We start from the raw sequence: 27805 nt of genomic DNA on the forward strand, positions 1-27805 counted from the left end.
TCACTACCAACCCCTCCATATTTAACTCGGGCTCATAAAATTGCACTCTTGAGGTTAAAAAAGATTTTCAGTACTTGAGATAGGCAATTAATGTCAAGTGTAAAATTGTCAATGTCGTTGAAGCCTGAAAGTATGGCTAATATCCCTCATTAGTATGATAAAGGTTTTCACTCTCCTTCATTCTCCATCAGGGTTCACTTGCTTTTCGATGGTCATAATGTATATGATCCAAGGCTTTTTTTCTCATTAACTATTCAAATCAATCATGTGGTTGTTACTATGTTTCCAGTAAACTCACAGAAAAGTTGATCTTTTATAACAATATGAACATTGTTGACTGTATCACATGCAATTGGTTCTTGCAAGGTGATGTGATATATCTAACATATGCTCCAAAGAAAAGCCACAACCTTTTCCCACTCTCTAGCATTGTAATAATCCATGACTGAAGTCCCAGTACAGCCATGTCTTCCCTATATTAGCATGCAGCTCAGTATAGAAAGTGCAGAGGCCCATACCTAATGAGTCATGTTCCCTGTCCTCCCTGTAGCAGGCTGATGTTCCCAATGAGCTGTGCTCCATTCTCATTCCTTTCTCCCACTCCCACTCCAAGGACCTCCGCCCCTCTCCTCCACTGACAGCTTTCATCCCTGCGACTCACCTGGAGCTGCTCACATCAGCACCACTATAATGGAGTGTGAAGTGTAAAAACATTTAACTGAGAGGCAGGTTCATTTGAGCTGCATCATTTCCAACCTGTCCAGACAGGAGACATGTGGCTTTCATTATACTAAATGCCCAAGCAGACATGCACACAGGTGCTGAGTGCCATTTGCAGCTTTCCATTTATGTTTTACCTTCAGATAAATAAGGGCCAGGCAGCATAAGGACCGCAGGCATTGTGTACTCATTGCTTGGCAAGGAAGGTCTGTAACATCCTGTCATCAAGTCATCTGAAATACATTTGCATGCCTTCAGTGCTTACCTACCCTATCAACAGCGACCTCTTGAACCTGAGGGTGCAGCACCACTGCATGATGACTTGTGCTTTTTGCTAATTCTTCTGATTGTGTGTGCACAAGGCTTGATGCAGCAGTGTAGCATTAAAGTACTTGGCTTTTGAACGTTTAACTTCCCGTATTCTTATCCTCTGGGAAAACCTTTGTTGTACATTGCTGACCACGAGGACATTTTTACTGAGCATAGCAACCCGGTGTCCTACTTGCTTTTTAGCAAACAGCATGATCAGCGTTGTCAAAAGGACTTCACTGAGCCCTTTAATTATAGAATTCCCAAACCTCATGGTCATTTTCACCCCTTTGATGACGTCACAAGGAGGGTTCCCCTGTTCTCGTGGCTCTTCTATCATGGTGGCAAGATCCATTGCTGCATTTAAGAGAGCCCTTCTGTCTAATCACTGCTGCCCTGCCGAGTCTCTTCTCTGCCCCCAATTCCATCCGTATGCCCTGCTCTTAAATTACCCTGGCTAAGCACCCTCTTCTACTTTACTCAGGACCATTACACCGACTGCCCCTCCCTGTTTGACTGCCAGAGTTTTAATACTATATGTGCTGTGAGGGCTGCCTGAAAACCAAGAGGTCAGACACCAGCACTTCCTCTTCCTCAAATTACAGCTGCCAGCCAACAAAGCCATCATTACAAGCCAAGCTGTAACATCAGCAGCACATTGGGGCTCTTTGAAGGCAAAGACTCTCCTTCACTAATCTCTTAATAACTTTTTTTTTAGGTTGGAGTAGGCTTGGAGTATAGAGTGAAACAAGGATAACATCAAAGAGAAAATGTATAAATTATAATATGAATACTAATAATAGCAAAAAATGCAGCTTGGAAACAGCCCAAACTAGTTTTTATTTTACACTAGTTTAACAGAACACTATCCACCTCCCATAATGCCTACTGGGTGGCACAGCTGGCACAAGGGAGCTGTGTGGCTGGTGCAACTCTTGCTACATCTTTTGTGCAGAAATACTCCTGTATATAAATGAACACAACGGAACAACCCAAAAGACCCATGTGTTCCATAAAAGATACACAAGTGTGTTTAAATTTTTAGAGAGTGACAAATTCCATGTTAGGAGGTACATGGGGTAGAAATATCACAAACTAGACTATATATCACAAAGACTGGAGTTAGTGTTGGACCGTTTAAAAAAATTCCCTTTCACTAGCTGCTTATTTTACTTTTTGTTGGTCATGTTTTAGGTACCAAAAATGTTGTTCAGGGTTTAAAACACACACACACACACACACACACACACACACACACACACACACACACACACACACACACACACACACACACACACACACACAGTAAATAAATAAATAAATATATATATATATATTTAATCCCTAATTCTCAGGCACAGTTGCAGTAGTGGGAACCGTGGTTACTGACGCACTGCCTATAGCATGTTACATCTAAAGGTCATTTCAAACCAGCCCATCAGCCATAGAACAGGCCAGCCTGATGGTTTAAATCTACTTTAATAATTCAAACCCTCATTGAGAGATACCAGTCCTCCCTTCTGGACTTCCAAGCCATGGGTGAAGGATTAGACTTGGTAGGAGTCTAGGCCCTAAGCAAGCTTCTCTTTTATGCCTGCTTTCCTGCAAGCTGTTGCTGGACCTTTGCAAACCCAAACCCCACTGTTTTTCTTCTCACTGTGCTAATTTATCTAAAAACACAACACCATGACAGTCAGAACTCCAAGCTGCCTTTATGGGTTAGGAAGGTGATCTTTATCCAAGCCACTTGGCCAATCCATCTGTTTGGCCCTGGAACCCAGGCATCTGCTCACCGCTATTGTTAGGCTTTGTCAGATGACAAGCCAAGACCCTCATGGGGAACCTTGGTCAACTCCAATGCACAGTTATGTGTGTATGCACACGCACAATAGTGCATATGTTTGTGACTGCCTTCAAGGGCCGGGGAGAGAGAGGCCAAGTGCTGGCTCTAGCGACTGTCTTTGTTTTGGTGACCGGGAGTGGAAGCAACAGTAGCCAGAAAACATGCCGGGAGCCCTTGTGTCATCCCAGCAGACTTGCCTGGGTGACCTCCAGCCACAGTAACAACTCTCTCCTAGGGTTGTGGTTTACAGAGTCACTGTCAGACTACAGAAGATTTCAGAGGCAGAGGTCAGTGTTTTGTTCTCAGAAGGACCTTTAGACTACATAAACTTGAAACCAATTTATGGCCACAATAGAGCGGGGTCGAAATGTATTCACTGTCACAGTGACTAATTGATTTGGTTTTTTAACTGGGGTTAGCCAAAAACAAACACAATGCACAGTATATATACACACAAGCAGATTGAAAGAGCATACACAGCATTAGTGTGACCTTATGCAAACATGCAAGAGATTGTTTATTTGTTGAAATATGGGTGGATTAAAACGTGGCCTTTCATCTTTTGCAGACATTTAAAATGGATTAAATTAATCACTTCTCATTCTCTATTAATTAGAGCTAAACAATTTCCAGTAAAAAATACACAAAATAATCCCCTGTGAAGTTTACTCTAATTCCTAGATAAGATTAACTGAAACTGGACAGATGAGAAAAACCACTATGGGTACCTTGACACATTCTATTCACCTAATTTAACTTGACTTCGCTTTGATCCAACATGATAGCTAAATAGGCCCTTCTATCCCTACTGGTCTATGTGCCCTGCAGGACTGCCGTTTCAGGTCAAAGATCTCTTCCGCACCACTTAGGCCATTCCGTTCTCTGCCCTGCATTAAAATTTTATCAGGTAATTAAACCCAGTCTTCTTCCCTGATGCACATTTTTGACTTAATGATGAGAGAATTTAGAGAAAGCTTGCTTCACACTATGTGGTATTAGACTTTTGCTTCTCCATTTCCACGTGCATTTGGTTTTTCTTATTCCTGTATTCATGTGTTTTGCCTATTCCACATTCAACTTTTCATACATTTTGCAGTTTTGAATAATTAAGAATGTTGATTCCCAAATCATGAAAGATTAATGTGTGAAGAATGCATAATCAAGTGCGTTAATTCTGTGCTTTCTGACGCATTCCTTGTTTAATTATCATTTGGGGGGGAAGGGTTGAAAGTAATGGGAGGAGACACAACTGTGTAATGTGATGATCTAAAACATGGAGTGCTCATGAACAGAAAATATGAAGTTTATCTCAAATGTGTGAGGTCTTAAAAAACATATTCGAAAGAACAGTTTGCCACTTCATGGGGATATCTTATTGTTAAAGTTCAAAAGCAATATTTTAAAAGGGTTCATTACACAAAGTAAAGTTTTCCTTTTCTTAAAGACATGAACTAATAGACAAAGAGTCTGAAAGATTCTTTCAATAAAGCCTTAGAGCCAAACACCAGGTTCCAGCAGCTAATTTACCCTATGTTTTCAGTGATGAATGGAAGCCATTATGCAATGAATAATAGGAGTCAAGAGGATTTATTACACACAGATTGGTAAAACTTCAATAATGCATCCAGCAACTGCTATACACCAAGATTAGAAAACAACTTGCTTCGTAAGTGGCTGCATTCTTTATGTGCCATATAGACTTGGATGAAAGCGCCAAAGTGTAAACACCTCATTTAAAATTCATAATAAATGTGATTATTATCGTGTGCTGTCCATGACACCACATGACTGTGATTTAAACATATAATGGTTATTGTTATTTATGCATCCAGTGGCAGAAAAATGTTTACACACAAAACTATATAAAAGTGACTATATTAATGATAAACTAGAATAACAATAACAACTGATCAATTACACAAATCCGGGTCATTATCATACAAACAAGCCTCCGTGTTAAATGAATCAAAAATATGTTTACTTATGTTAAAATGGATGTTATGGCCTCATTAAAAATGCACATTATATGGCCTACTAAGGTCAAAACAAAGGTGAGTCATTAAAACATTGGTGGAATAAACAAGGTTGTTTACGCATGCCCATTAATGTTACATGTTTTATGAATTACTGGGATTATGTATGTATTAGCATCTTTGTTCAAGTAGCTATTTTTCCCCATATGCTAACTGAACATAGTTTCAAGGTCAGCTGGTTTTGGTATGTTTTAATATTTTTCAGATTTAACGCTTTAACCTGTAACACACTGAGATGTTAGTGCTAATAGTGACTGAGAGTATTCTCTAAATATATATAAAAACACTCCCTCACACCATTACACTGCCAGCAGAAGAGCTTCTGAAGAAGAGTTTCTGCTCATGGGTATTTTAAACCCTGCAGATGGCTGTGCAGGAAATCCTGTATATCAGAGGTTTCTGATCAGACCAGCCCATCTGCCACCACCATCTATGCTACGTTCAGTCACTTAAATCACCTGTCTTACACATTCTTGGATTAACATCCTTGTGAACATGCCTAAATGCACCGACAGGTTGCCATGTGATTGGGCAGCTGTTGGCAGCCTTTATCCTTCAAGATCAGGTATGGGCTCAAATTGTGGTCATAAATATTTTGTACTTGTAAATCAGTTTTGTATGTGCAAAAAGAATTTGTGTGAGTGTAAAAAAGATTTGTATGTGTAAAAAGAATTTGTGTGTGCGTAAAAAAGATTTGTGTGTGGACTTGGACGTAGGTGAGTGGCTCCAACAGATACTAGGAAATGTGCAAAAATACTGTGCAGGACCCTCAAACTAGGCCTATGGTAGAGGACCTGATTATGGGCTCAAATTGTGGTCATACATATTTTGTACTTGTAAATCAGTTTTGCACTTGTAAATCAGGATTTGTATGTGTAAAAAGAATTTGTGTGTGTGTAAAAAAGATTTGTATGTGTAAAAAGAATTTGTGTGTGTGTGTAAAAAAGATTTGTATGTGTAAAAAGAATTTGTGTGTGCGTAAAAACGATTTGTGTGTGAACTTAGTCAAAAAATACGTGGGAAACTCTGCACACAAATTTCAAGTTAAAAGTACGAATTTTGACCCTGTTTTTCTTCCTTTAATCTGATTGGCCAATGTCATGTCAATCACAAATGCAACTATCCAATCAGAGAACAGATGAGTTTGGCTGTCGGAGGGGCACTTTTTTGAACTGCAGGCACTTGGTAAAGTTTTATTGTATGAAACTATATGAAATTGTGTCATCATCGGTTTTAATGCAAAGTAAGTAAAAAATTTTTTTACCAGAAATATATGTAAACACCAGTATCAGTATGTGTTTCTGATTTGAAGTGATATCAAAAGTAGTATCTTGTGTCCCTGGGAGGAGTCACAGAGACATAGGGATACTGTTATAATGTATCTGCTGGTTAACTTCTCAGCCTCCTCCACACAATAATTAGTACCCAGAGGAAAAATAGGAGTGGGAACTGGGACACAGGAATGGTGAGAAGGATGACTGGAGGGTTCCAAGAGGGATCCCCTAATGACAGGTACAGCAAAGTAGATACTCCAGAGAAAACTGTAGATTCTCACTCTATAATCCTATGTTCATGTTACAGTTAGTGCTCTGAGACTAGCTGTGCTGGTGTTTTTTAATATTCAAAAATTCTATTTCTCACATACTAGCTTGTTAATCCATAAGTCTTCTCAATTACGATGAAATCATCTCTGAAACCAACTTATGGGTTGTTTCCTACTTTCCTTCACAAACACTTTATCTGTTGGTGACGTAAAATTTCATAACTATGGAAAATTATTGGTAAAATATTGGTAAAATTTCCTAGAAGTTTAACCTTCCAGGAGTAGAAAACACCAGCTAAAACATATTTACGCCACTGTAACCAATCTAAATGCACATATTCATCAGACACTTTGCAACAGCTTTGATCCCAAGTCAAAACACTTTCTGTGCAAATCTTAGAGATCTGAAAACTGTATGACACAAACGTCAGGGTAATGTGAGGTTCGTTGTGTTATGAAAAACATAAAAAAGTCCTCCACTTACATGTCAAAACATTAGATAATAATTTAATGCTCTATGTGTAAATAGATATTTTTTAAAAAGAGAGAGTAATGTGCACTTTTGTGTGTACCACAGTGTTCTGTGTGAGTATACATGTGTGGAGTTAATGCAGTTAATAAACTGACACATTTGCTTCAAAATTGAGAATCTTCTTGTTAAAGTGATAATCAGAGAGAACATCCTGAACCAGATAAGTCTCAACGGGCCAATGTTGTTTAATATCAGGATGCTTACAAATGCAGAAAAGGCTATAGGAATCTAGATAAGGCTTAGATTAAATGCTGGAGTCGAGATGATCAGGCAACATTTCTTTTTCATGGAATAATTAAGCCTTACATTATTAGGACCAAGGGTGTATCCCCAGCAATTATCACCCCTTAGTATTACACTCAGCAACTCTGCATGAAAGCATCTTTCCTAATGCGCTCATGTTTTAATATTCTGCTGCTTTTTAAAAGACCCCCAAATGGCGAGATGAGCCTAATCCTGTCATGCAAAATTGACACCCTCGTATGCCATCTGTTTAAATACAGTAAATCTGGTTTAACATAACCAGTTCATAATGAAAAGATAGTAATCCTGTAAATTGGGGCAATGACAGAGACCAATATCTTTAAATGAAAACTGCAGCTCAGCCACAGTGCTCCATATTTGTATCTTGGCAGATAGAGTACCAGTATACCATCACATCGCTTGGAATAACTTACCATTTGTTTTGATGAGTTCCAGGGATTCAGGTACAATTTCCATTAAAGTGGGTCACTCAGCCTGTAACTGAATAGCGGACATGCTCAAGTCAGGCGATCAAGAGAGGCGCCAATGAAGCAGATTATTAGCTACCTGCTGCCAGTTACTGTAAGCACCATAGATGGAGGTTAACAGAGAGGACGGGGGTGTTGTGGGATTTTGCAATTTATTATCCTCTGGCAATTAGCTAGGAAATGCTACAGGCTCTTTGATTGTGGGATGTTTAAAAATGAAAGCGATAAGCGGGAGCCACAGATGTAGCAGCCCTTCCTCATGGTAGACACTGGCTGCAGGCGCAAGAGATAGCAGAAGCTCTGATAGTCTCCAAGTCAGACAGAAAGGGCTAGATAGGCAGGGCTGAACTGATTCACTGGTGATAACTCCTGTCAATCAGGCCTTAAGCTTGATTAATACACGCAGCTCATGGGAAAATTAGGCCAAATGGGAGGTTTGACGTGAGGGGTTACAGAGAATGGAGTTATGAAGGATAAGTAGAGGAGATACAGGAAGTGTAAGCTGTGTCTTGACAAAGACTGAAAGAGAAACGTGCCAGTTAGGTCAGCTCTTTGAGAAAACCAAAAGCTCATTGTGGTTGATCTATTTGAATAGTTCACCATGGCCATGTCAGCTTGGGTCAGGGTCATAGTGAATCTGTCACTGTCTTATGGTTTCAATCAAAATTCTGATGAGGGATTTGGTTCTGTCCATAACCCCTGCCCTTCACTGTCATATTTGAAGTCCATCTTACTGGACACTGGCCACAGGGACATACAGGCTGTCCTTCACTCACTTTTTCCATCACATTTAGTCCCTGTGTGAGTCAGGACTGAAACCAGGACATAGTGAGAATTGATAAGAATCAGAACCATTTAAGGTCCACACTCACAGGAAACTTGTAACGTGACATGGGTGTGTGGTATAATCACCAGGTTTAAAAAAAACAAAACAAAACATCCAACTAAATTTATGAATTAAAAATGATGAACCTGTATCAGGGGTGCTTTATCTCATAATGACATCAGATCATTGGTTCCTACCTCATCTTGGTATTAATAAGTGTTTTCGTTATCAGTGCTGCCTACATTACAGTCATATCTCAGTATCATATGAGCCTAGTTGGATCTGATGGATTTGGTGGTCCCATGTCAAGGTTAAAGAAACTAGCTTCCTCTATCTACATCCACCATCCAATTAAAACAATCTAAACTTAAATTCAGAGCTCCAGATTGTGACCAGAATTGTAGCATATGTGACCATTTACAAAAGTAAATCAGTAAATGTCCAAGTTAAATTTTCCATTTGTGTGAGCTAATGTCTTGCAATCTATGGGTGAATGCATACAAAGGCATTTGTTCTTCACAAATTCATCCAGTCTGTCCTGACCTGTACAGTAAATGTGTATATGCACACAAACAATATATAGTTGGTAGCCATTAACACGGATAGTTCAGTCTACACCTGAACTTTTTAGGAAACATTGACATGACTAATTATAGGAGTGCAGGTGCAGGCAGGGAAATGCCAACTGGGCCAGTGTGGAAGAGAAGATATTTTGAGCCAGAATTGCTCACTGAGTACCAACAGTTCTGGTACACAGGGAACATGGGACTAAAATTAATCTAAAACTCTGAAAAAAAAGTGTGAAAAACATTTTCTTTATTAAAATTCAAATTAAAAACAATACTTTTGCGACAATGACAAATAACTCAATGCAGTGCAATGTATTGTGTTGTCATGAAAATAATATGAAAATTGAGATAAAATTGTCAACTCAACATCAGAATTGATCCCTGTTGTAATCCTATCCCCACCTTGAAAGTATCCGTTAGTACTACCACACCTCTCCACTGTTTGTCTTCATAAATGTCCTTCAACTGCCTCACATACTGTACGTCTCTGCCAATCCTGACTTAAACCCGCAATACCTCAGTTCCTCTCTTGGCACCCTATCAAATGCCTTCTCGAGATCCACAAAGACACAGTCACATCTCCTTCTGTCTCATCAACTTCCCAGAGTACTCCTTCCATTTTCTCAACACTCCTTACTTGTTAGCACATATCCATTTCAATCCTTCAACCTAACTTACTGCACATCCTTTCCAGTGAAAATCTCTTCGTCGAGCCCGTTATTACAAGTCCTTTTGTCCATTCTCTTTTGTCTCGCCTTATACACAGCTCATTATAACCATTTTTTCATTTGAGTTTGCATTAGACTACCTATTGTACATTTCTCAAATCTTGCTACAGACAAATACCACCCATATTCATCCTCTTAAATTTGTTAGTTTTGCATGGCACTGTTTGAGTGCTCCAGACTACATGTTTATTTTACTTTGACTTTCATGCTCTTCACTTAATAAACTCTGAATGGGCCAAAGGTTTCAAATGGAGGGATTCAATAACCCTAAGATGGTGGCTGAATAATAATAATGGATTGGATTTATATAGCGCTTTTCAAGGCACCCAAAGCGCTTTACAATGCCACTATTCATTCACTCTCGCATTCACACACTGGTGGAGGCAAGCTACGGTTGTAGCCACAGCTGCCCTGGGGCAGACTGACAGAAGCGAGGCTGCCATATCGCGCCATCGGCCCCTCTGGCCATCACCAGTAGGCGGTAGGGTAAAGTGTCTTGCCCAAGGACACAACAACCAGGACAGAGAGAACGAACCGGCGACCTTCCGGTTACAGATGCGCTTTCCAACCCCCTGAGCCACGGTCGCCCCACTATTACAAAAAAGACTGAGTTTTGAATCACTTTCAGTCTTTATATCAATACAAAACAAAGTTCACAGGTGGATGATGTAGTTGACCTTTTAATATGTTGAGAAGGTTTTTTTCTTGAATATTAGGTCAAATTGTCCAATATTGTCTAGTGGTCAAGTTTACCTGTCTGAACTATCCACCCACATTGTGATTGTAATGTGCTGTAATTAATTACATCAGCATTTAACATTTAATCCTCCCTATCCAGATATCATGCTCAGATATAAACTGTACAGTAATACAAGGCTTTGTAGTTTCAGTATGGCAGAATTTCGATATGATGACTTTGATAAAGGACACTTTGTTCAACCATGCAACTATCTACATTGAAAACATGAGTAAAACAAGCTAAGTTGAGAAATTGATATTTCATGACAAAACACAACAACATTTTACAGTAACCATCCTTTGAAAGCCTCTGACACAGATCCAAAATACAAACTGCTGTCGAGCGTCATGCTGATTCTTTTTCATTCTGTCCCACCATGTCTTACCAGGTGTATTCAATTCACAACTGTCCTTGAAGCTTTGTACTTCAAGCCAGAACATGCTGAGACAAATCTCTACTTCATCCCACCCCTTTTTTTACAGCGTTAACCCTAATGACCCTTGTCAGAGAGGAGCAAGAAAAAAAACTAATTCTGTGTAACTTTTTAATGTCTGCTCCTGATTAAGATAAACCCCAGCGACTCTCCTTCCCACTCCCCGCTGGAGCCAATTTTATTTGGTGGGGAACAATGGTAGATAAAGCTGAGAGCTGGCGAGTTCTCTAATCTGAGGAGCAGTGCTGGAGCAGCTGGGGTGACGTGGGAGAATAGTGTGCACAGTCAGATAAAAAAAAAAGAGAGGCTATGATTGGGATCAGGAGTTTGATGTTGGGTATAAGATAACAAAGACAGCGTGTCATCCCAATGGGACAAAGTTAAGAGAAAAAACACCCCCTCTGCCTCTTGAGTCCTTTTTACTGAGTAGGGGGCTTAAGTTAACAAAAGTATAGTGTGGGAAATTTGAAATCTTACCTAAATGTTTTTACATTTCCTTTCCTAACTAATTTTTAATTTAAATACCACTGCTATCCACATGAAAAGAATTCATATATATATTAGGGTCAGTCCACAAGTAGACTATCCAACAAGTCAGTTACACGTAGAAATACCTGGATATGTGACTCTCATAAAGGGACAGCTTTTTTTGTTGCATAACTATAAGTGTATAATCTTTGTAATGGAGTTTTACTATTCAACTGAAATTGCTATTTAAAAAAAAAAAAACCTTTTTAAACTCTATTCATAAAAACACCATTACAGACTATAAAAAACAATAGATACTGGAGTCATTAATGCAAAAGTAATGGTACAAACATTCTAAGCATCATTAGCTATGGTTATATACCCATCGAGTCACGAGAATAATAAAAGATCATTTCCGATGGGCAAAACTACAGTGTATCTACAGCTAGCAATGGTCTGTCCTTGTGGTTTACTGAAGTAACCCATCAGAGCACATACAATAAAATATTCATACAGTATGTGATCACGATGGCCTGAAGCACAGAAGCACCACACCTTCTTCATCCTAGTGCAGTCCAGCTGAGGAGACTGAGAAGTTTGGCCATCATCTAATAGTTGATATCTACTTAAAGCACAAGCAGTCTATGTAAGTATGATGAATATATATTGTACTCGGTCCTCAAATTAACACGTGAACAGCTTTTTAAAAAACACAAAATCAGCCCTTCTTGTAATAAAAAGGTCCGTATTTACTTTGATACACATCACTGCAACAAAACGTAGCAGAAAGAAGGAACCAGCCAAGAAAAAAATGGAATCGAGTGATAGTTTGGCTCATAAGTAGCTTTTAATCCTGTTAGAATAAATGATTGCATTGTTGAAAATGATTCTGGGGTGGGCTGCTTTTTTCTATGATATCCCCAACATCAGATTCACCTGTGGTGGCGAACTGTCAACTCACATCTGCTCATTCATCTGTTTGAGTCAAAATCTATCCTCTCAGCTGTTACTGTAGGCTGCCACCATGCACAGATTTGGGGCATGTGTGGGCATGGATGAAATTATCTTTATTAATTGGAACAGAGTTCCAATATGCTAATGGTGTCTTCTTAATCACGAACAAATGTTTACAGCAAAAACACTTTGGCTGCATCCACAAACTGAATAACTGCATCACTACATCTCTGCGCAAATCAAGTGTTGGAAACACTGTAAGCATTACAAGCAGAAAATAAAAGCGACACCATTTGAGTTTTTGTGGAGAACAATCACAGTCAGCAGCTACTTGAGTGAAATGAAGATTGAACCTGCTTGTCAAATTGCAGTTCTGCAGTTTTACCTCTCCGATTTTTTTTGCTTTGTAATACCTCTCCCGAGCTCCTGTTTATGAGCTGTGACAATCTCCTCCAGCTTTTCATAGCTCCTCGGAGACCCTTATTTGCTATGCAAGTTTAACAGAGGAGAGCAAGTTCAGCCCTCAGTGATTCAACATGATAGGAAATAAGGTGCCCTCCTTTCTTTTACGTGAGCAGGTGTTATTCAGACTAAGACTAGCTTGTCAAAATCTAAAATAAGATTTGAGATTTAAACTGGTGACAGCATGCTGGATAACAGATATTAGCTATTTATAGACAATCCAAAGTTATTTAGGCCATCAACAACAGAACAGAGAAACAGAAATGCTTTAATCTCTACCAAAGGGTCCAGTTATGTTGCTCAGACAGTGAACAGACGCTTATTCCATCGTTCAAAAGGAAGAGTTTGTCAAAACGGCCCCTTATAGCACATTAAAATCTTCCAGCTCTATTCACCATTGAAGCTACAGTGCAGGATAAGAGCTTCTCAGGGAGCCAGACAGCTATTCTTCTAAATTTGCATATCCTTCTGAGACAAGCTTGGCTTCAGATTTAAAAGGACAGAAAAGGAAACAAACACATACAAAAGGAAAGCTCATTCACCAAGCCTTTGTATTTGAATAATCCAACGCTCTCTGTCTCAAATATTTTGCTATAGCGTTTCAAACAGACATCCATAATTTAATGGCGAGTATAGTTGATACTTTCAATGAATGGAGGGATTAAGGCATGGCTATTTTAGTGACACACTTTAAGAAACCAGCATCCAGCTGTTTCAGTTCTAATTGAAAAAATAAAAATAAGTAAATAATTGAGCCAAAAAGTTGTTTTTTGGGGTTTTTTGCTGACTGATTCATTCCTAGGCTCTAATGCTCTTAAAAAAGAGCTTGCAGAGTTGCATGTTGTTGCTATCATGGCAGTGATGCACTGGTGCTGATCCCCAAATAAGATTTCATCCCCTGCTCCGTGGATTAGAGTGGTGAAGAGATTCAGCTGTAACATATTATCTTCTCCACGTGTAAGGAAAAATGGAAGAGAAGCCATGGCTTCCAGACTGTGATATGTCTGTTACAGTCTTACACCGCTCTTCTCACAGTCTCTCAAATTTCAAGGTCTGTTGTAACAAATGAAACCACGCGAGGAAAAGAGGGGAAGAGTGATAGCACACGGGGCTTACCAACTTTAGTCAAGTTTTGAGACTGAGTGAGCTGAGTACACTGTCAATGGGGCTGACAGAAGAAAACAGCAGAGCAGCACCTGAGCAGCATTTCATCACAGACTGCTCACCTGCTCCATACTAACATCACTGTGCACTGAAGACGAGCAGGTGACTATACTGCAGTTTCTTTAGAGTGTAATTACCAAAATTCTCACATAATAAGGAACATTGGCAAAATAGATTCCAGTTATTTAGTTGTTCTTGAAAATGGTGCTCCACCTATCTTTGTCTAAGACCTCGGTAAACAGTTTCTTAATAACTGCGTGGTTTTAAATCACTGTTTTCAAGTCTTATTCAAACAACATGATGTTCATTTTGTAAATTACAGGCCTCAGTAAAGTCAAAAAGAAGGATAAAGCAAGTTATGTTTTAGGGTGGGAGTACCTTGTTACTGATTTGCTAGTCTATGTGCAGTCAGTGCCCCTCGTTTGTCACATCTGATTTATAAACAGGAAGCTGTGAGTTAAGAAAAACTCATTTTGAGACTTTACTCCAGGATTTCACTTACCAATACATAGTATCACAGTAGCTACGTCCACCTTTATAAACAACCTAGACATAAAATTCAGTAATCCAAATTCTGAATCAATCTAAGCTGGACCCATCTACCAAAACTTGTTTGAAACCAGCTACATTTATATTAATATTTACTGCCACTTTGAGTAAACATCAAACCATATGAGCGCAGTGTTAAACAGTAAGAATTATGTATCTAAATTCATTCATATTAAGCTATTTATGGGATTCCAATATTTGGCCACACTTAGACAGGACAAACAACAACATCAACGATGTTATGGCATGTCCCATATCTGAAACATCCTTGAAGCTTGAGCACCAAATAAAGTGTGTTGACTGTAGATCTATTCATTCACCCACCTTTGGGGGCACTACATATATTGTAGGTAATGACGAAGAGGCTCATTAAGCTGAGCTGGTGCTGTAGCAGAAATGTTTCCACAGCCGAGTGGTCGAGGTAGAAGGCTCTGATGGCTTCCCACATTGCACAGCTGGGGGCGAGTGGTCAGGCAGTGAAATTTTCAACAGTCCTATGCTGCCGTTTGCGTGACCTGCTGTGCAGAAAGAGGTGAAACCATTCTTTGGCATACTGCTACACTTCCTCAAGTGTGCTAAACTGCATTTACGGATACTGCCATGCTGCTCAGTCACAGACGTAAGGTCAATAGTATGAACAAAGCATAGCAGAGCGGAATTACTAAAAGCGGTGCTTACCAGCATATATTTATAGGAAATAAAATGAGATCAGATTGACATTTTTGTGGTTTTACAGTCTTCACGCTCGAGTACAAATCATATTTGAGCATATGACTTAAATCTCAGTGCTAGGAAATTTACTCAAAGGAATGTCACCGCCATCTCCATTTCTAGCTTACTCATACCGCTGTACCTACCCTGCCTTTGCCCTCAAATGAGCTTTTCACCTTTAATTACCCAGCGTGTGACGCGGTATGGAGTGGAGACATTGTTGCACACACCCATTAACACACACGCACAAAAAAAACCTGTTTGAAGAAAACAAATGCTTTCTGCCTCCCTTTCTGAAGTTCGTTTAACAATGTCCTCGAGCCACCATTTTCCAATGTGTGAGGAAGTGCCGGCAAACAAGACATCCATCAAACTGACAGACAAAACAAATTACAAGGCAAACAGAACCTTAATGTGTCACCAGAGCTAATGGTGTCAAGGCTGGTTGGCAGTAGATCCAGACACTCACATGCTACTGCTGTCATGCTCATATGGCCTTGCTCTTCAACTCACGAAACACCCAACTGAGGAAGCGAGAGGGCTAACGTCTGGGCAACACTCAGGTATTAACGCCCTACGTGCTGTTAGCAATGAATCCAACCTATATTCATAGAAGTCCATTAAGCCAGAGCAAGTAAGAACAAGAGGCTTTCATGCAGGTATGATCTATATGTACTGTGGCTTGTGCTCAGAAGTGAGATTATTCTTTAAATGAATGATGCAGGCTCCCTAAAGCCAATAAAAGTGTAATTACATGCCTTGGGCTTTGGTGACAAAGCCTGTGCTGGTGACATCTATCTGAAAATGAGGCAGGAAGGATTACCTTCACTTTCCATCTAGCTTTGGCGTGATCACCTCTCCACAGGGGTCACCTTGGACGAAATGCCACAATTTTACCAGTCATTAAACTCTTAATCCAGCCTCACTGTGCAGACTTCCACCTCATCTTTCAAAGCATCCATGGTCACATATCACTTCATTTTATCCACTGCATCATAGCCACCCACTCTGTCAGAAAGCAAAGGTGAGAAACCTTTGTTGGATCATTTATGGCAGACAAAAAGCAAACGATTGCAGCTCCCAGTGATCCAACTTTTTGTATTTTATATGCTTAAGGAAAAGGGGTTCTGGTAGGTATAGTGAGATCCTGGGAATTACTTTGTTTTACATTTGTTGGCTTTGGGTTAATATTCTACAAGTTATTTTAGTCTCTGCAAGACATCACGCTCTAAAACCTTTGCAGGGCATCAGCTGGAAGACTGCAGAGACCACTTGTTAATATTCATCTCGGTGTATTTGCAAAGCAGAGCCATTACATATTCAGAGATAGGAAGAGATTTTTCATGGCAGGTAAATCCAACATGATAAATTGGACTATAAACACACTAATCCGGTGACACAAAAGTGCACAGAGAAATAATGCTGCACTAAATATGAGCTCAATGCAACAAAAATGCAGTGTCCTGTTACAGAAGGATGTTTTTTACAATTTTAACAATTTTATATGGTATTAAAACTGAGTATGAGCACATGCAGATAGATTTTTTTTTTTACTTTGGTACATATATAAAAAGGACTGTTTTTTTTAACAAGACTGCTATTAAGGCTGCTTTTCCTTTTAACAGAGAAACGAAAAAAATTTTCCACAAATAATTTGCTGCATTTTCTTATTTATTTTTGTCTTGTAGTAACGCATATAAGACTGTATAATTTGTAAGTTTGAAATGTTAACATTAGCCAGGAAACGCATCAGCTATCCACTAGGGTCAAATTGAAGTCAGATTAAAGCTGGCAATTTCAAAAAAGCTATTTGGCAAATTCTGTTTGTTTTATTCACTATGCATGTAGCCTGAGGAAACATGATTGGTTATTAGAACTTGGACTGCTAATGAAAATATTAAAATTTCAGTTCCCTTGCTTAATGACACTCCGTAGATTTTTAATGACACCTAATTCTACAGTACCATGGTACGGCATATGTGTTTTACAAATATTTAATCACAAGACAACTCTGAGATTAAACTGTATTAACACGGCTTGACTTGAAATAATTCACAAAGGGCGGGAGTCATGTCTGTATAGTCAAAACTGCTTAACGTACCAGCTTTGTCAGAATATGAGAAAGCTGAATACAGTACGCTAGAGTTAATTTCTAGTAATAGCTCAATAATGGCAACTCACTGATAATATGTTCATATTTAAGCATGACCGATAACACAACTGTGATTTTAATCAATCAATCTTAGTAATGAGAACAGGAAGGTAATCCATTGTTATGCATTATTCGTCTGTAAATTAAGGTCTTTGGGGTTAATTAACTAGTGGGCTAAGGACAATGTTAATAATGCAGCACTAATATAGGGCAGGTAATAACACACTAGAGAATGTCCTTCTCAACTACAGCTTTCAGTTTTTCTACAAGTAGGATGTACAATGAAAGTTATCATTTTATACAACAGTGGCTTTTAAAAGCCATTGGCATTAATAAATCTGCAATAAAAATATACACTGTTGTACCTGCAAACAGATTATTGTCCAAGATGCTGTTCAAATGAGTGCTCAGACTTCTTAATATGCTGGCGAACAATTTAAGATCTTTACATTTGACATTTTCTTTACGAAAGAAGCAATTAGCTGCCACAAATGTACGGCTAAGAGATGCCTGGTATCATATTAAAATCTGTTGTGTTTGCTGCAGTCAAAAAACAACAGTTAAAAAACAAACAAAAACGCAGTATGTCATTTATGCTTATGTCACACATGATAGCCGATAATGTGTGCCACTCATTGAGATGTGACAGTGGGACAAAATGGGTTTTGTAAAGTCACAACAATACTTACTGTCGACCATAGTCCATAAATTCTAATGAATTTATCTTTTAGACAAGCTTATTGTTTGTGCAAAATTTGAAGAAATTCCCTCCTTTGGCAGAGATTTTACAGACATGAGAATGAAACAGACCAGAAACAATAATGGACCCAATTCTTAAAATGTCCTTACTGATTAGCAGTCACAGGTTCAAATACACTACTCAAGGACACACTGCAGGAAATTTTGAAAAAACCCAAACAAACAGGAGATTGCTTTAACGTTTTATTTAAACATATTGCTGCATATTGCATTATTTTACAGACTGACTGGAACAACTTAACAATCTGCATACCACGGTCCATTAAAGATGGGCGTAATCAGAAAGTCAGAATAACACCACTACAGTACTTTCAGTTAAGTTGCTGTATTAGACTGTTCCCATTTTTTATGTGCTCCTCTAACCAACACAGGCGGTGCTATCTGCATCCCAGCTCTATGCTGGCACAAGAAGAGGCTGTTGCTTGACACACAATATTGGACAAGGCAGTAACATGGAACATTTAGAGGAGGATGGAGTGGGTACGGTCGCACCAGGCTTGCCAGCTGTGATAATGATGTATAATTTAATTGAAGGCTGTGCTTCTATCCTCCACAGAACTCAAACTGCTCTTCTCTTGTCAATGCATTATTCAGGCTAATGGTGACCCTGAAATAGAAAAAAGCTTCTTATCTCTTTAAAGTTTTATTGGGGAGAGCAAAGAGCGGTAAGGAGGTATATCAAAAGAAAGTGAGTTAGAGTGGAGGAGAGAGTCACAGATAAGGTAAAAAAAAAAGAAAGAAAGAAAGAAAGAAAGAAAAAGAAAAAGAAAGAAAAGAAAAGCTTACTGAGATGTAGTTCTGTCTACTGACATGCTTTGTGAAGGATTCCTGTTTCTGACCGTGACAGCGTCATCTTCCTGGCAACAGTAGAAAAAATCAATTGGCCAGAGACTCTGATGTTAGAGCTTAGCTCCTGACATTTCCAAAGAAATAATAAAGAATCCCTACAATACAATTACCTTGAACAGTAAGGCGTTACACTCTCTCCACACTCTCTGCTGACTAGCACAGTTTTTCTGCTGCAATACAATATTTAAATCCAAAGTTTAAACAGCAAAACTTGCGTTTCGTCACAATCATCACATCATAGCCATCATCATCTCTAGAGACCAAGCTAGAGAGAGAGCGAGATGCAAGAGGAAAGGATATTGTGTGCAGTAAAGCAATCATGCATACACTATTATACTTGGACCATCTTCACATGTGATCAAGCAGATACTCTGCAACGTGGCTGTAGCCAAGTCAGATAACGACAGGGTGAAAGGATCTGCAGCTATAAAATGTGCCCTCTTCTATCCGTCAAGCTAAGCTGTCATATTTACGGTGTGAAATTTACTCACAAACACTGTTATTGTACTGTGTAATTTCTTCTGCTATTAGAAGTCAGCTTCATTGGAAGACTAGAATGTGGAAATTAAGCTAAGCTGTTTACATGGCAAGTGGCAAAAGAGCAATAAGTACAGTGATGACACTTTACCCATTTACAGAATTAGTTATTTCACTGCCTCTTCCTTTGTAATTGTCCACAGTAAATAATCTTCCTCAGGTTTATCAAAAATGATAAACCCCTTCACTTAAAAGTTTAAGATAGCTAGGGGTAACAACAACACAGGGACTGACATATTTAATTGCATAATATTTAGATGACTTAATCAGACAGATGGATTATTATTTTGATTGGCAGCCAAAGTCACATTAGCAAAATTAGTGGCACATTTTCATACATGTTATTTAAACCATACCAAAATGGGAATGACAGATAACTGAATATTACTATTGAATTCTATTATCCCACAAATGTCCTTACCTTTTTCTGTCTTTACCTAACTGTATTTAACCTGTAAAATCATTTTCAAAACACCCATACAAGCATTAAAAGATTACAATTTTCCTGATCCTTCTGTTCCCATAGGTGTAAAAAGAAAAGCCAAATCAGTGACAAAAGCGGGCAATTTTCTTGCAACAAGATTCGTGGCATAAAAACCCATCAATAAAAAAAAAAAATGGTGAAAGAAAGGTGGAGGTTCAAAACAAGCTCTGTGTTCGTCTGAAGGCCGAACTACAGTGAGACAAACTCCTATTCACACAGAAGAGAGAAAAAACACTGGCCTATCTATAAATGAATAGCCTCAGTCCCTCATTACAACCCGATGAGTCACAACACAAAGATTGTTAGATAATATAAATAAACACATACTGCACGACAAATTGTGACACCCACACAATCACAAATTAAAACAGCGATAGATGTGTTTATATATTTACTTCTAAAATTTGCATTTCAATAACAATGTTGAATTTTTTACCTTTGTGTGTGTATGTTTGTCATTGTATGCTTTATGTTTAAAAAAAATACATTACAGTAAAGAAAGCAGCGTCGGAACGCATAAAATAATAATTTTCTTTGCTTTCATTTATCATCAACCCTCTAACACTCTAAACTGGGTAGCAACAACATTTACCTAATGTTGACTCAATCCTGTTACCACTGTATCTGTAATCTCGCCCACACTTTTCAGCTTGTACAAATGCATTTTTTTTTCCTAACCACATGTAGGCGTACATAAGGCAAGTACATTTGAGAAAACGATTCTTCTGAACTTGCAGTGGCACACAGCTTAATGATCTAATTGGAATGAACAAGAAACAGCAGGCATATTTTTTTGCCTTTTGAGCCTTTTTCATGATTGCGTAATTAGGAGAGCTACTTCACTCATTACAGATGTACTTGCTTGGCTGTCTTGTAAGCATTTTTTTTTTCTAAAATAAAATCAAGTGTTTAGCAGAACTGAAAATTCGGCCTACATTTTCACATTAGCATACATGAGAGGGTGAAAACTGTTCTGAGAAATCTCTATAATGAAATCAAACTGAGTCACAGAATGTCAGCAAAACGTCACAGGAACAGATAGTGAGTGATTTTTATTTATTTAATTTTTTTTGCTTGTTCTGTGAGAGTCCTTCATGTGTTCCCTGCCCCAAGACACAAGTCAAAGCTTATTAATTGTAAAAATAATGACAGTGATTTAATTTTCCTGTCAGGCTGTTGCCTAATTTTCCCCCCATTAGTTTGTATAATATTTCTATCCCTGCAGCCAGCTCTGACTTCCTGCTAGGGCCACAGCATGACTGGCACATTGGGGGTTCAGGCATATCCATTAATAGCAATTTTACATAAAGACTGGTTCACAAAAAATACACCCAATTCTGAGGAAAACGGAAGACTAAATCTACTACAGTACCAACATAAAGCATTTTTTTTTCAATACTATCATCTATTATTCATACTACTGACTTTTGTTACCTTCAAAAATAAATGCTTCTCTTTCTATCAAATTCGTATGGAAATGCTATACTGAGGTCATGAACTGTGGTAAACAGCATAAACACGACAACATCGGGCAGTCTCTGCTGCTGAATAGTCAGCTGAGCTCTGCCTTATAACTGAGCTGTTAAATGTGGTGGCTGTCGGTAGTAAATAAAGAATAACTATTAAACTTTCGGGGAGTATTTGTGATTTGACTCTATTCATAACTGTGAGCAAGCCAACAGAGACAAAGTTTGCATGAGCTGTGATTTCAAAGATGTGGGGGAAAAGGAAACACTACAAAATGCATCTCTATGCTCAGCCCACTGATGTGCCCGTGTCTGATTTCTCTAGCGGAAATGTCTGGAAAAGGGTTGATTTATAGAGTAGGTAGTGTAAGTATATGAGAGAGGAGTAATTCTTTTTTTTTTTTTTGTCTGGCCACAAGCTGCAACACATCCTTTAAACAATAAACTTGCAGTAACTTGCTGGAGCAAGACTTTCTAATCTTCTCCATCCACATTGCACGCAGGTCAAACTGTGCCAGAAGCCTCTACCCTGTGGATTCCTGGGACATTTAACTACTCTAAAAGTAAGAACACTAATGCACCTATCCGATTTTAATGGAAATCATTTCCTGTTTTGTCGCTGGTGGTTGGTCATTAGGTGATATTTCAGGCTCCAGTTGTATACTTTACCCTCTAATGTATTTACGATCCCTATGCAGTGATGCGTCATTTTTTCTTGATAGAAGCTGATTTATCCATATCCCAGTGTCATGTCAGTAAGGTATGAACGTGTATTTTCATAATTTGAATGTATGAATTTGATATGTGCAAAACAGACAAATTATCCCATAACAGCGCTTGTCTGTTAAAACTAGGGTGCCTACCTACATAAATCTGTAAAAAGGTCATTTTGTTTGGCTAATTTTGTTTTGTATGCAACGTTTTCAGATGATCGCTTTATTGTTTCTAATGGACTGATCGGCCTTGACCGGCACTTACTAATTGCACAGTTATGAAGCAGAGCATGTGCAAACACAGTGATAAAGCAAGCAATTTGTGCTGTTGATCTGTAGGCTACATATTATTCCTGTGTGAGTAGGAAGTGATGATATTAATTCCCCATCTCCTCTCTTGCTCTATAAATCTGATACTCTCACTATCATCCCAGACGCCAGAGATACTCTGTTGTTGGAGTGTGTGTTATTTCTCTAATGTGTGTTCATCGCTGACCACCTCAGCAGGCCCCCCATTTAGTAAATCAGTTTTTGAAAACATTACAAAAAGTGACCCCGTCTCTAAACCTGGAGTATTCCAAATATCATTTGTCTTCATAGCTTTGTGTTAACACAGCCAGGCTTCTCTCCACCTGGTACTGTCTTCACATTTCCATTTATTGTAGTTTGGTGGGATTGTAATACATTCAATTGGATTTCTCCCCCACTGCTGGGCTCAGTTCAATCTCTACTGTCCCTGATCTGGGTGCCTGTGTGATATTAGTTATGGAGGATGTCTCTGCAGGGTGGTGTAAGAATATGAAGGAATAGTAATTTGTTGGATTTTCTCCAGTGTCGTGTCAGACATCATGGATAGGAAGTAAGTGGAATCTTTCCTGATCACAAGACACTCAGAACAAGCACTCTCTTGAGATTGGATGAAAGCAAATAATGTTTAACCATTGATTTTTACCTACACAGCAGCACACCTTGTACACATGGTGTTAATCAAATGGCTAAACACCGTCAGCACAAACCAGGCTGCGGAAAGATGGATGAAAGATGCTCCGACTGCAGCTTTATTGGACAACACTGATTTAAGATTTTTTAACAAGTTGGACCAACCAGTTCTGATTTGATCTCAAAATCCTGCTAAAAGTTACTAGTAATATGTGTCTACAAAAAGCCTTCACTTCTGTCACATTCTTCTGTCATAATGCCAGTTGGCAGTCGGGAATAGTCTGTGTTCTTTTTACCTTTGAAGTCAGGTGTCAGAACAGATAAAAGCAACGCAACATATAGATAAAGATAAAGGTTGTTTTATAAGTTATCATATCTAGCTTGTACCTATGTCTAAAATATGATAGACCTTTAGAAAGAGATTAGAGGTCATGTGGTGATCAATGGATGAATTAACAAAGAAATTTAGCAACTTGCAGGAATGACAAGTGAAATACCCATCAGTGGCATGCGAGCAGGTAGGGTTAACTACTCTTACCTTTAAGATAAACGATTAAAGCAACAACCAAAGAATACCACTGACTAAGACATCAATCTGTGGGAAGAAGTTCGCACCTCTAATATCGACTACAGCCACGCTGAGCTGCAAAGCAAAGCCCGATGCTCGAGTCCGTTTGAAATTTGACAGCAAAAATATGCAATGCAAGTTTTTCTGCTGTAATTTTATAGATAAATGGATTTTCTTTTGGTGGCACGGTGGTTAGTGCTGTTGCCGCACAGAAAGAAGGTCCTGAGTTCAATTCCACCATCAGGCCGGGGTCTTTCTATGTGGAGTTTGCATGTTCTCCCCGTGTTTGCGTGGGTTCCCTCCAGGCACTCCGGCTTGCTCCCACTGTCCAAAGACATGCAGTTTGTGGGGACAGGTTAATTGATTAGTCTAAATCGCCGATAGGTATGAATGCGGGAGTGAATGTGAGTGCGAATGGTTGTCTGTCTCTGTGTGTTAGCCCTGCGACAGACTGGTGGCCTGTCCAGGGTGTACCCCGCCTCTCGCCCAGTGACAGCTGGGAAAGGATCCAGCGCCCCCCGTGACCCTGAAAAGGATAAGCGGATGGATGGATGGATGGACTTTCTTGTTGGAAGTTCTAACTTACAGACTTTCAGTTTTATATCAGTACATTTCTTTCAGTTGCCAACCTTTACAGTACAATGCAACCCAAATCAACGCAACGCAAGTCTTTTTCCGCTTATCACAGGAGGCAGAGAAATATTATAGTCTTTTTTTTTCCTTCACTCAAAAACAGTAGCAGTGGTGTTTCAGCGGAGCTTCAAAGCTCATGGAGTGAGATATCACAATATGGGAGCCAGTCTCCTTAGATTGCAGAAGTGCTTTGAGATATTTCTATGAGAGTTTTGATCACCTTTCCACTGTGACAACTTGCCCCTAGTGGAATCCAAATTTCTATAAACAGCTTTCATTCCTCTGGAAGGTGGATGGCGAGTGTCTGACATTCATAAGATATTGGGTGGCCAATAACCTCAATGTATTGGGTCATTTTGATGTTTTTTTGATGTTTTTTTATATCATTTTATATTTTGCTCATGCTGTATTTTTGCAACAGGAAACTCAGTCTGAACATGTAAAACTATGCAGTGTGCACACGTTTTTCCAAAGGACTGTTAGCTATAAGTAACAGCAGGGTAAATGTTGACAACCTAAATAATTCTGGCAAATTATATGATCATGTGAGAAATCCAGCTACACTGTGATGGTACACAAATGACGTACACAAAATTACACACAACTAGTATCTTTACAGCGAATGAAACAGCATCCATAAACATTTCTTAACTCCACACATATCTTATCTTAAATATGAAGAAACATTAGTTTTTTTTGTCACAAAACTACCGGTTTAAGCCACCAAGGTTAAAATTAAGAGCAAGCCTGTGGAATGATTTGTTCAACAGTGCACAGATAGGGATGGAGTTTATGGCCTAATTACACCGAGGGAGGTCACTGCCCTCCATTTCACCAGAGGCCAGTGATAGCTGGGATTTCATAGTGTAACTGCTTTTACTCTTGGTTTACTGATTGCTAATTCATATTTGCAAAAAAAAAAAAAATCAAGCTCTACTCTTAAGCACACTTTATCATTTCAAGTGATTCAAAACTGGGCTGAAAATACACCAATAGCTGAAACTATGAAAAATTAAACGATGAATATGTAGAGCGGCTTACGTGAGAGGCACTGGAAATGGAAAGAGAAATTCTTTCATTACCTAATATTCTTTTAAAAATGTGTATTAGTGACCTGAAAGCTTGGTCCAAGTCATTAATTTAGAACTGCTGGGTGCTAATGATGCATCTCAGTGAGAAGTTCATGTACAAGGTGGGTGTGAAAGAGCTGGATTTCAAGAAATTTTAAGTGGAGAGTGGGTGAGGCAGAAAAAGAGCAAAGTAACAAGGAATCATTACATAGATCACAGTGGTGACACTGCCTCTTTGAAGACACACACCCACTGAGCATGAGCCTTGAGTGCTAACAATGCCGATAGGCTGCAGGGAGCATCTCTCAGCCTTCTCGCTGAGCACTAGCACTAAGATTAGAGGTTCCTTTAATCCGACAAAGGGGATTAAATGCTACAAGAGAGGCGAGAGGACCGCTCCCACGGAGGGGCTGAGATGAATTATTTACACCTCCCCTCAAGACTAGTGATCTAAGTCTTTAAACCAAAAATCACAGTTCTAAGACACCGGTGGCATGTCCTGCCAACCAAACATTCCAGGGTGCAAAGATAAATGTGATCTCACGCAACACACCTTCGCCACACGGAGACAGAAGGGTGTGCGTGTATGTGAAGGGATTTCAAGCTAGATCTTTAAAAATCTAAAAGATCACAGGTAGACAGTTAAAATAACATCCCATCTATGAAAAATGTTAACCTCTGTGTTGGACAGCGATTCAATGGCTAGCTCTGAAAAGTTGGGAGCTACCATTCTGTGGTTGTAAGCGGTCATCACTTTGTGCTGTGTTAAAAAAAAAGGGTAAACTTTCTTTGCACACACTTCTACCAGAGTGTGTTATTGCAAAAGAAGCATGACAGTTAAATCCACAGTTGTATTATTCCAAATGTGTTTAAAGGCAACGTCAGTCTGTGATGAGATTTTAACACTATCCCACACAAGATCACAGTCAAATGTCCAATGTCTCATTTATAAAATATCCTGGTACAGGTCAGTTCAATGACACTACTCCAATTTTCCAATTAATAATCAAAATAAATCGAAATCACGGTTGCCCATCATGACTTACCCCCCTTGTTCCATCTGCCTTTAGTCCTTGCCTGATAGGTGAGTTCGGGGCAGCCAGACAGCACCAAGAGAAAAACAAACAAGTTCAAAACAGAAAGAAATCCAGACTTTGCCCTGGAAAACATGTCCAAGAGTTGCTGGCAGCCGAGTCACTTTCACATGGCTGTGTTTCCTCCTAGAGCGGCGCGGCTGTGGCGCATGGTAACCCACGCGTGGGCTGTCATCATCAGTCACGCTGGTGTCAGCAGTGGGTCTCTAGTCCTACCATGCTGCTGTGTGATGCCCCGGCTGGGTGCTGGTCTTCACTGACGCTGGAGATCCGAGTGAAGCCACATCTCTCCCTTCTGTAAGCTCTGCCTGATCAGAGCGCGCGGGAACCAAAGGGGAACACACAGCTTGCCATGCGACGGCACGGCTCAGCTACGCTCGGCTCAGTGCATAGGAACTCGCTCTCACTCAAGCTTGCTCACACACTCTCACACACACATACACTCCCTCTCTCTCCGTCTCTCTCACGCTCACTGCTGCCACCACTATCGATGCTGATGCTGCTGCTGGAGCTGCTGCTGAATTATTTCCTGCTCTCCTCACTCTGGGTTTCACGAGGAATTCATTCCTCTGAGCTCTGTCTTTGGCTTAGAGCTTCACATTGTAGAGAAAACAAGAGGTAGGAGCACAATCCACCTTCAGCGCTGTGGCAAGGAGTTTCCGTGGGTGTGTTTGACTGAGGCTGTCTGATACCGTAAACAGCACACAGGAGCATGGTGAGAAAAGGTGACAGAAGAGGAACAAGGTCCATATTTGTTGAGATGCAGGGAATTTGCATGGAGACTGTTTCTCCGTTGAGAATGTAAAGGTCTAGGGATCTAAAGGGCAAAAGGAGCAAGAAGAACAGATAGAAAAGAGGAGGGATCACCAAGGAGCACTCTGGTAGGGAATTTGTAGGGATTTCACCTCTTGTCCCACCCCTTTAGTGACAGCTCTTCAGAAAAGCTGTGACAGACATCCCGGAAACATTGCTGATGAAGTCAAACTAAATCTTTCAATCAATCTGAAACCTAAGCAGCTACATTTTTATTCTTATTTGTTGCGATGCTTACATTTTTTTTGGGTTGAAATATTTAAAACTAAGTAGCAAAAGTGACACCTCCAAAGCGTACGGTCAGCCCCATCAACAGTCCGAAACACAAAAATATTTTGATTCAGTGTTGCATAAAACTGAAAAAAGCAGCAAGCCCAAACCTGAGGACATTTGCCATTTTCTCTTCACAAACAG

General features: G+C 39.4%; 1 protein-coding gene across 9 annotated transcripts in view; it reads right to left on the reverse strand.

Moving 5' to 3' along the window:
* robo2 (roundabout, axon guidance receptor, homolog 2 (Drosophila)) overlaps positions 1-27306 on the reverse strand; it is a 260051-nt gene extending 232745 nt beyond the window's left edge. For 3 of the 9 annotated variants that reach the window (XM_012921055.4, XM_012921053.5, XM_004558244.5), the window contains exon 1: positions 26531-27303. In XM_012921055.4, the coding sequence (XP_012776509.3) occupies positions 26531-26654 (124 nt within the window). In that variant the 5' untranslated portion in view covers positions 26655-27303. Of the gene's footprint in view, positions 1-26530 lie in introns of all 9 variants that reach the window. The other 6 variants (XM_004558245.4, XM_004558249.4, XM_012921054.5 and 3 more) reach the window with 4 other exon arrangements.
* Positions 27307-27805: the final 499 nt, after the last annotated feature.

The sequence above is a fragment of the Maylandia zebra genome, linkage group LG14 (assembly GCF_041146795.1).
Source record: "Maylandia zebra isolate NMK-2024a linkage group LG14, Mzebra_GT3a, whole genome shotgun sequence".
Classification (NCBI taxonomy): Eukaryota; Metazoa; Chordata; class Actinopteri; order Cichliformes; family Cichlidae; genus Maylandia; species Maylandia zebra.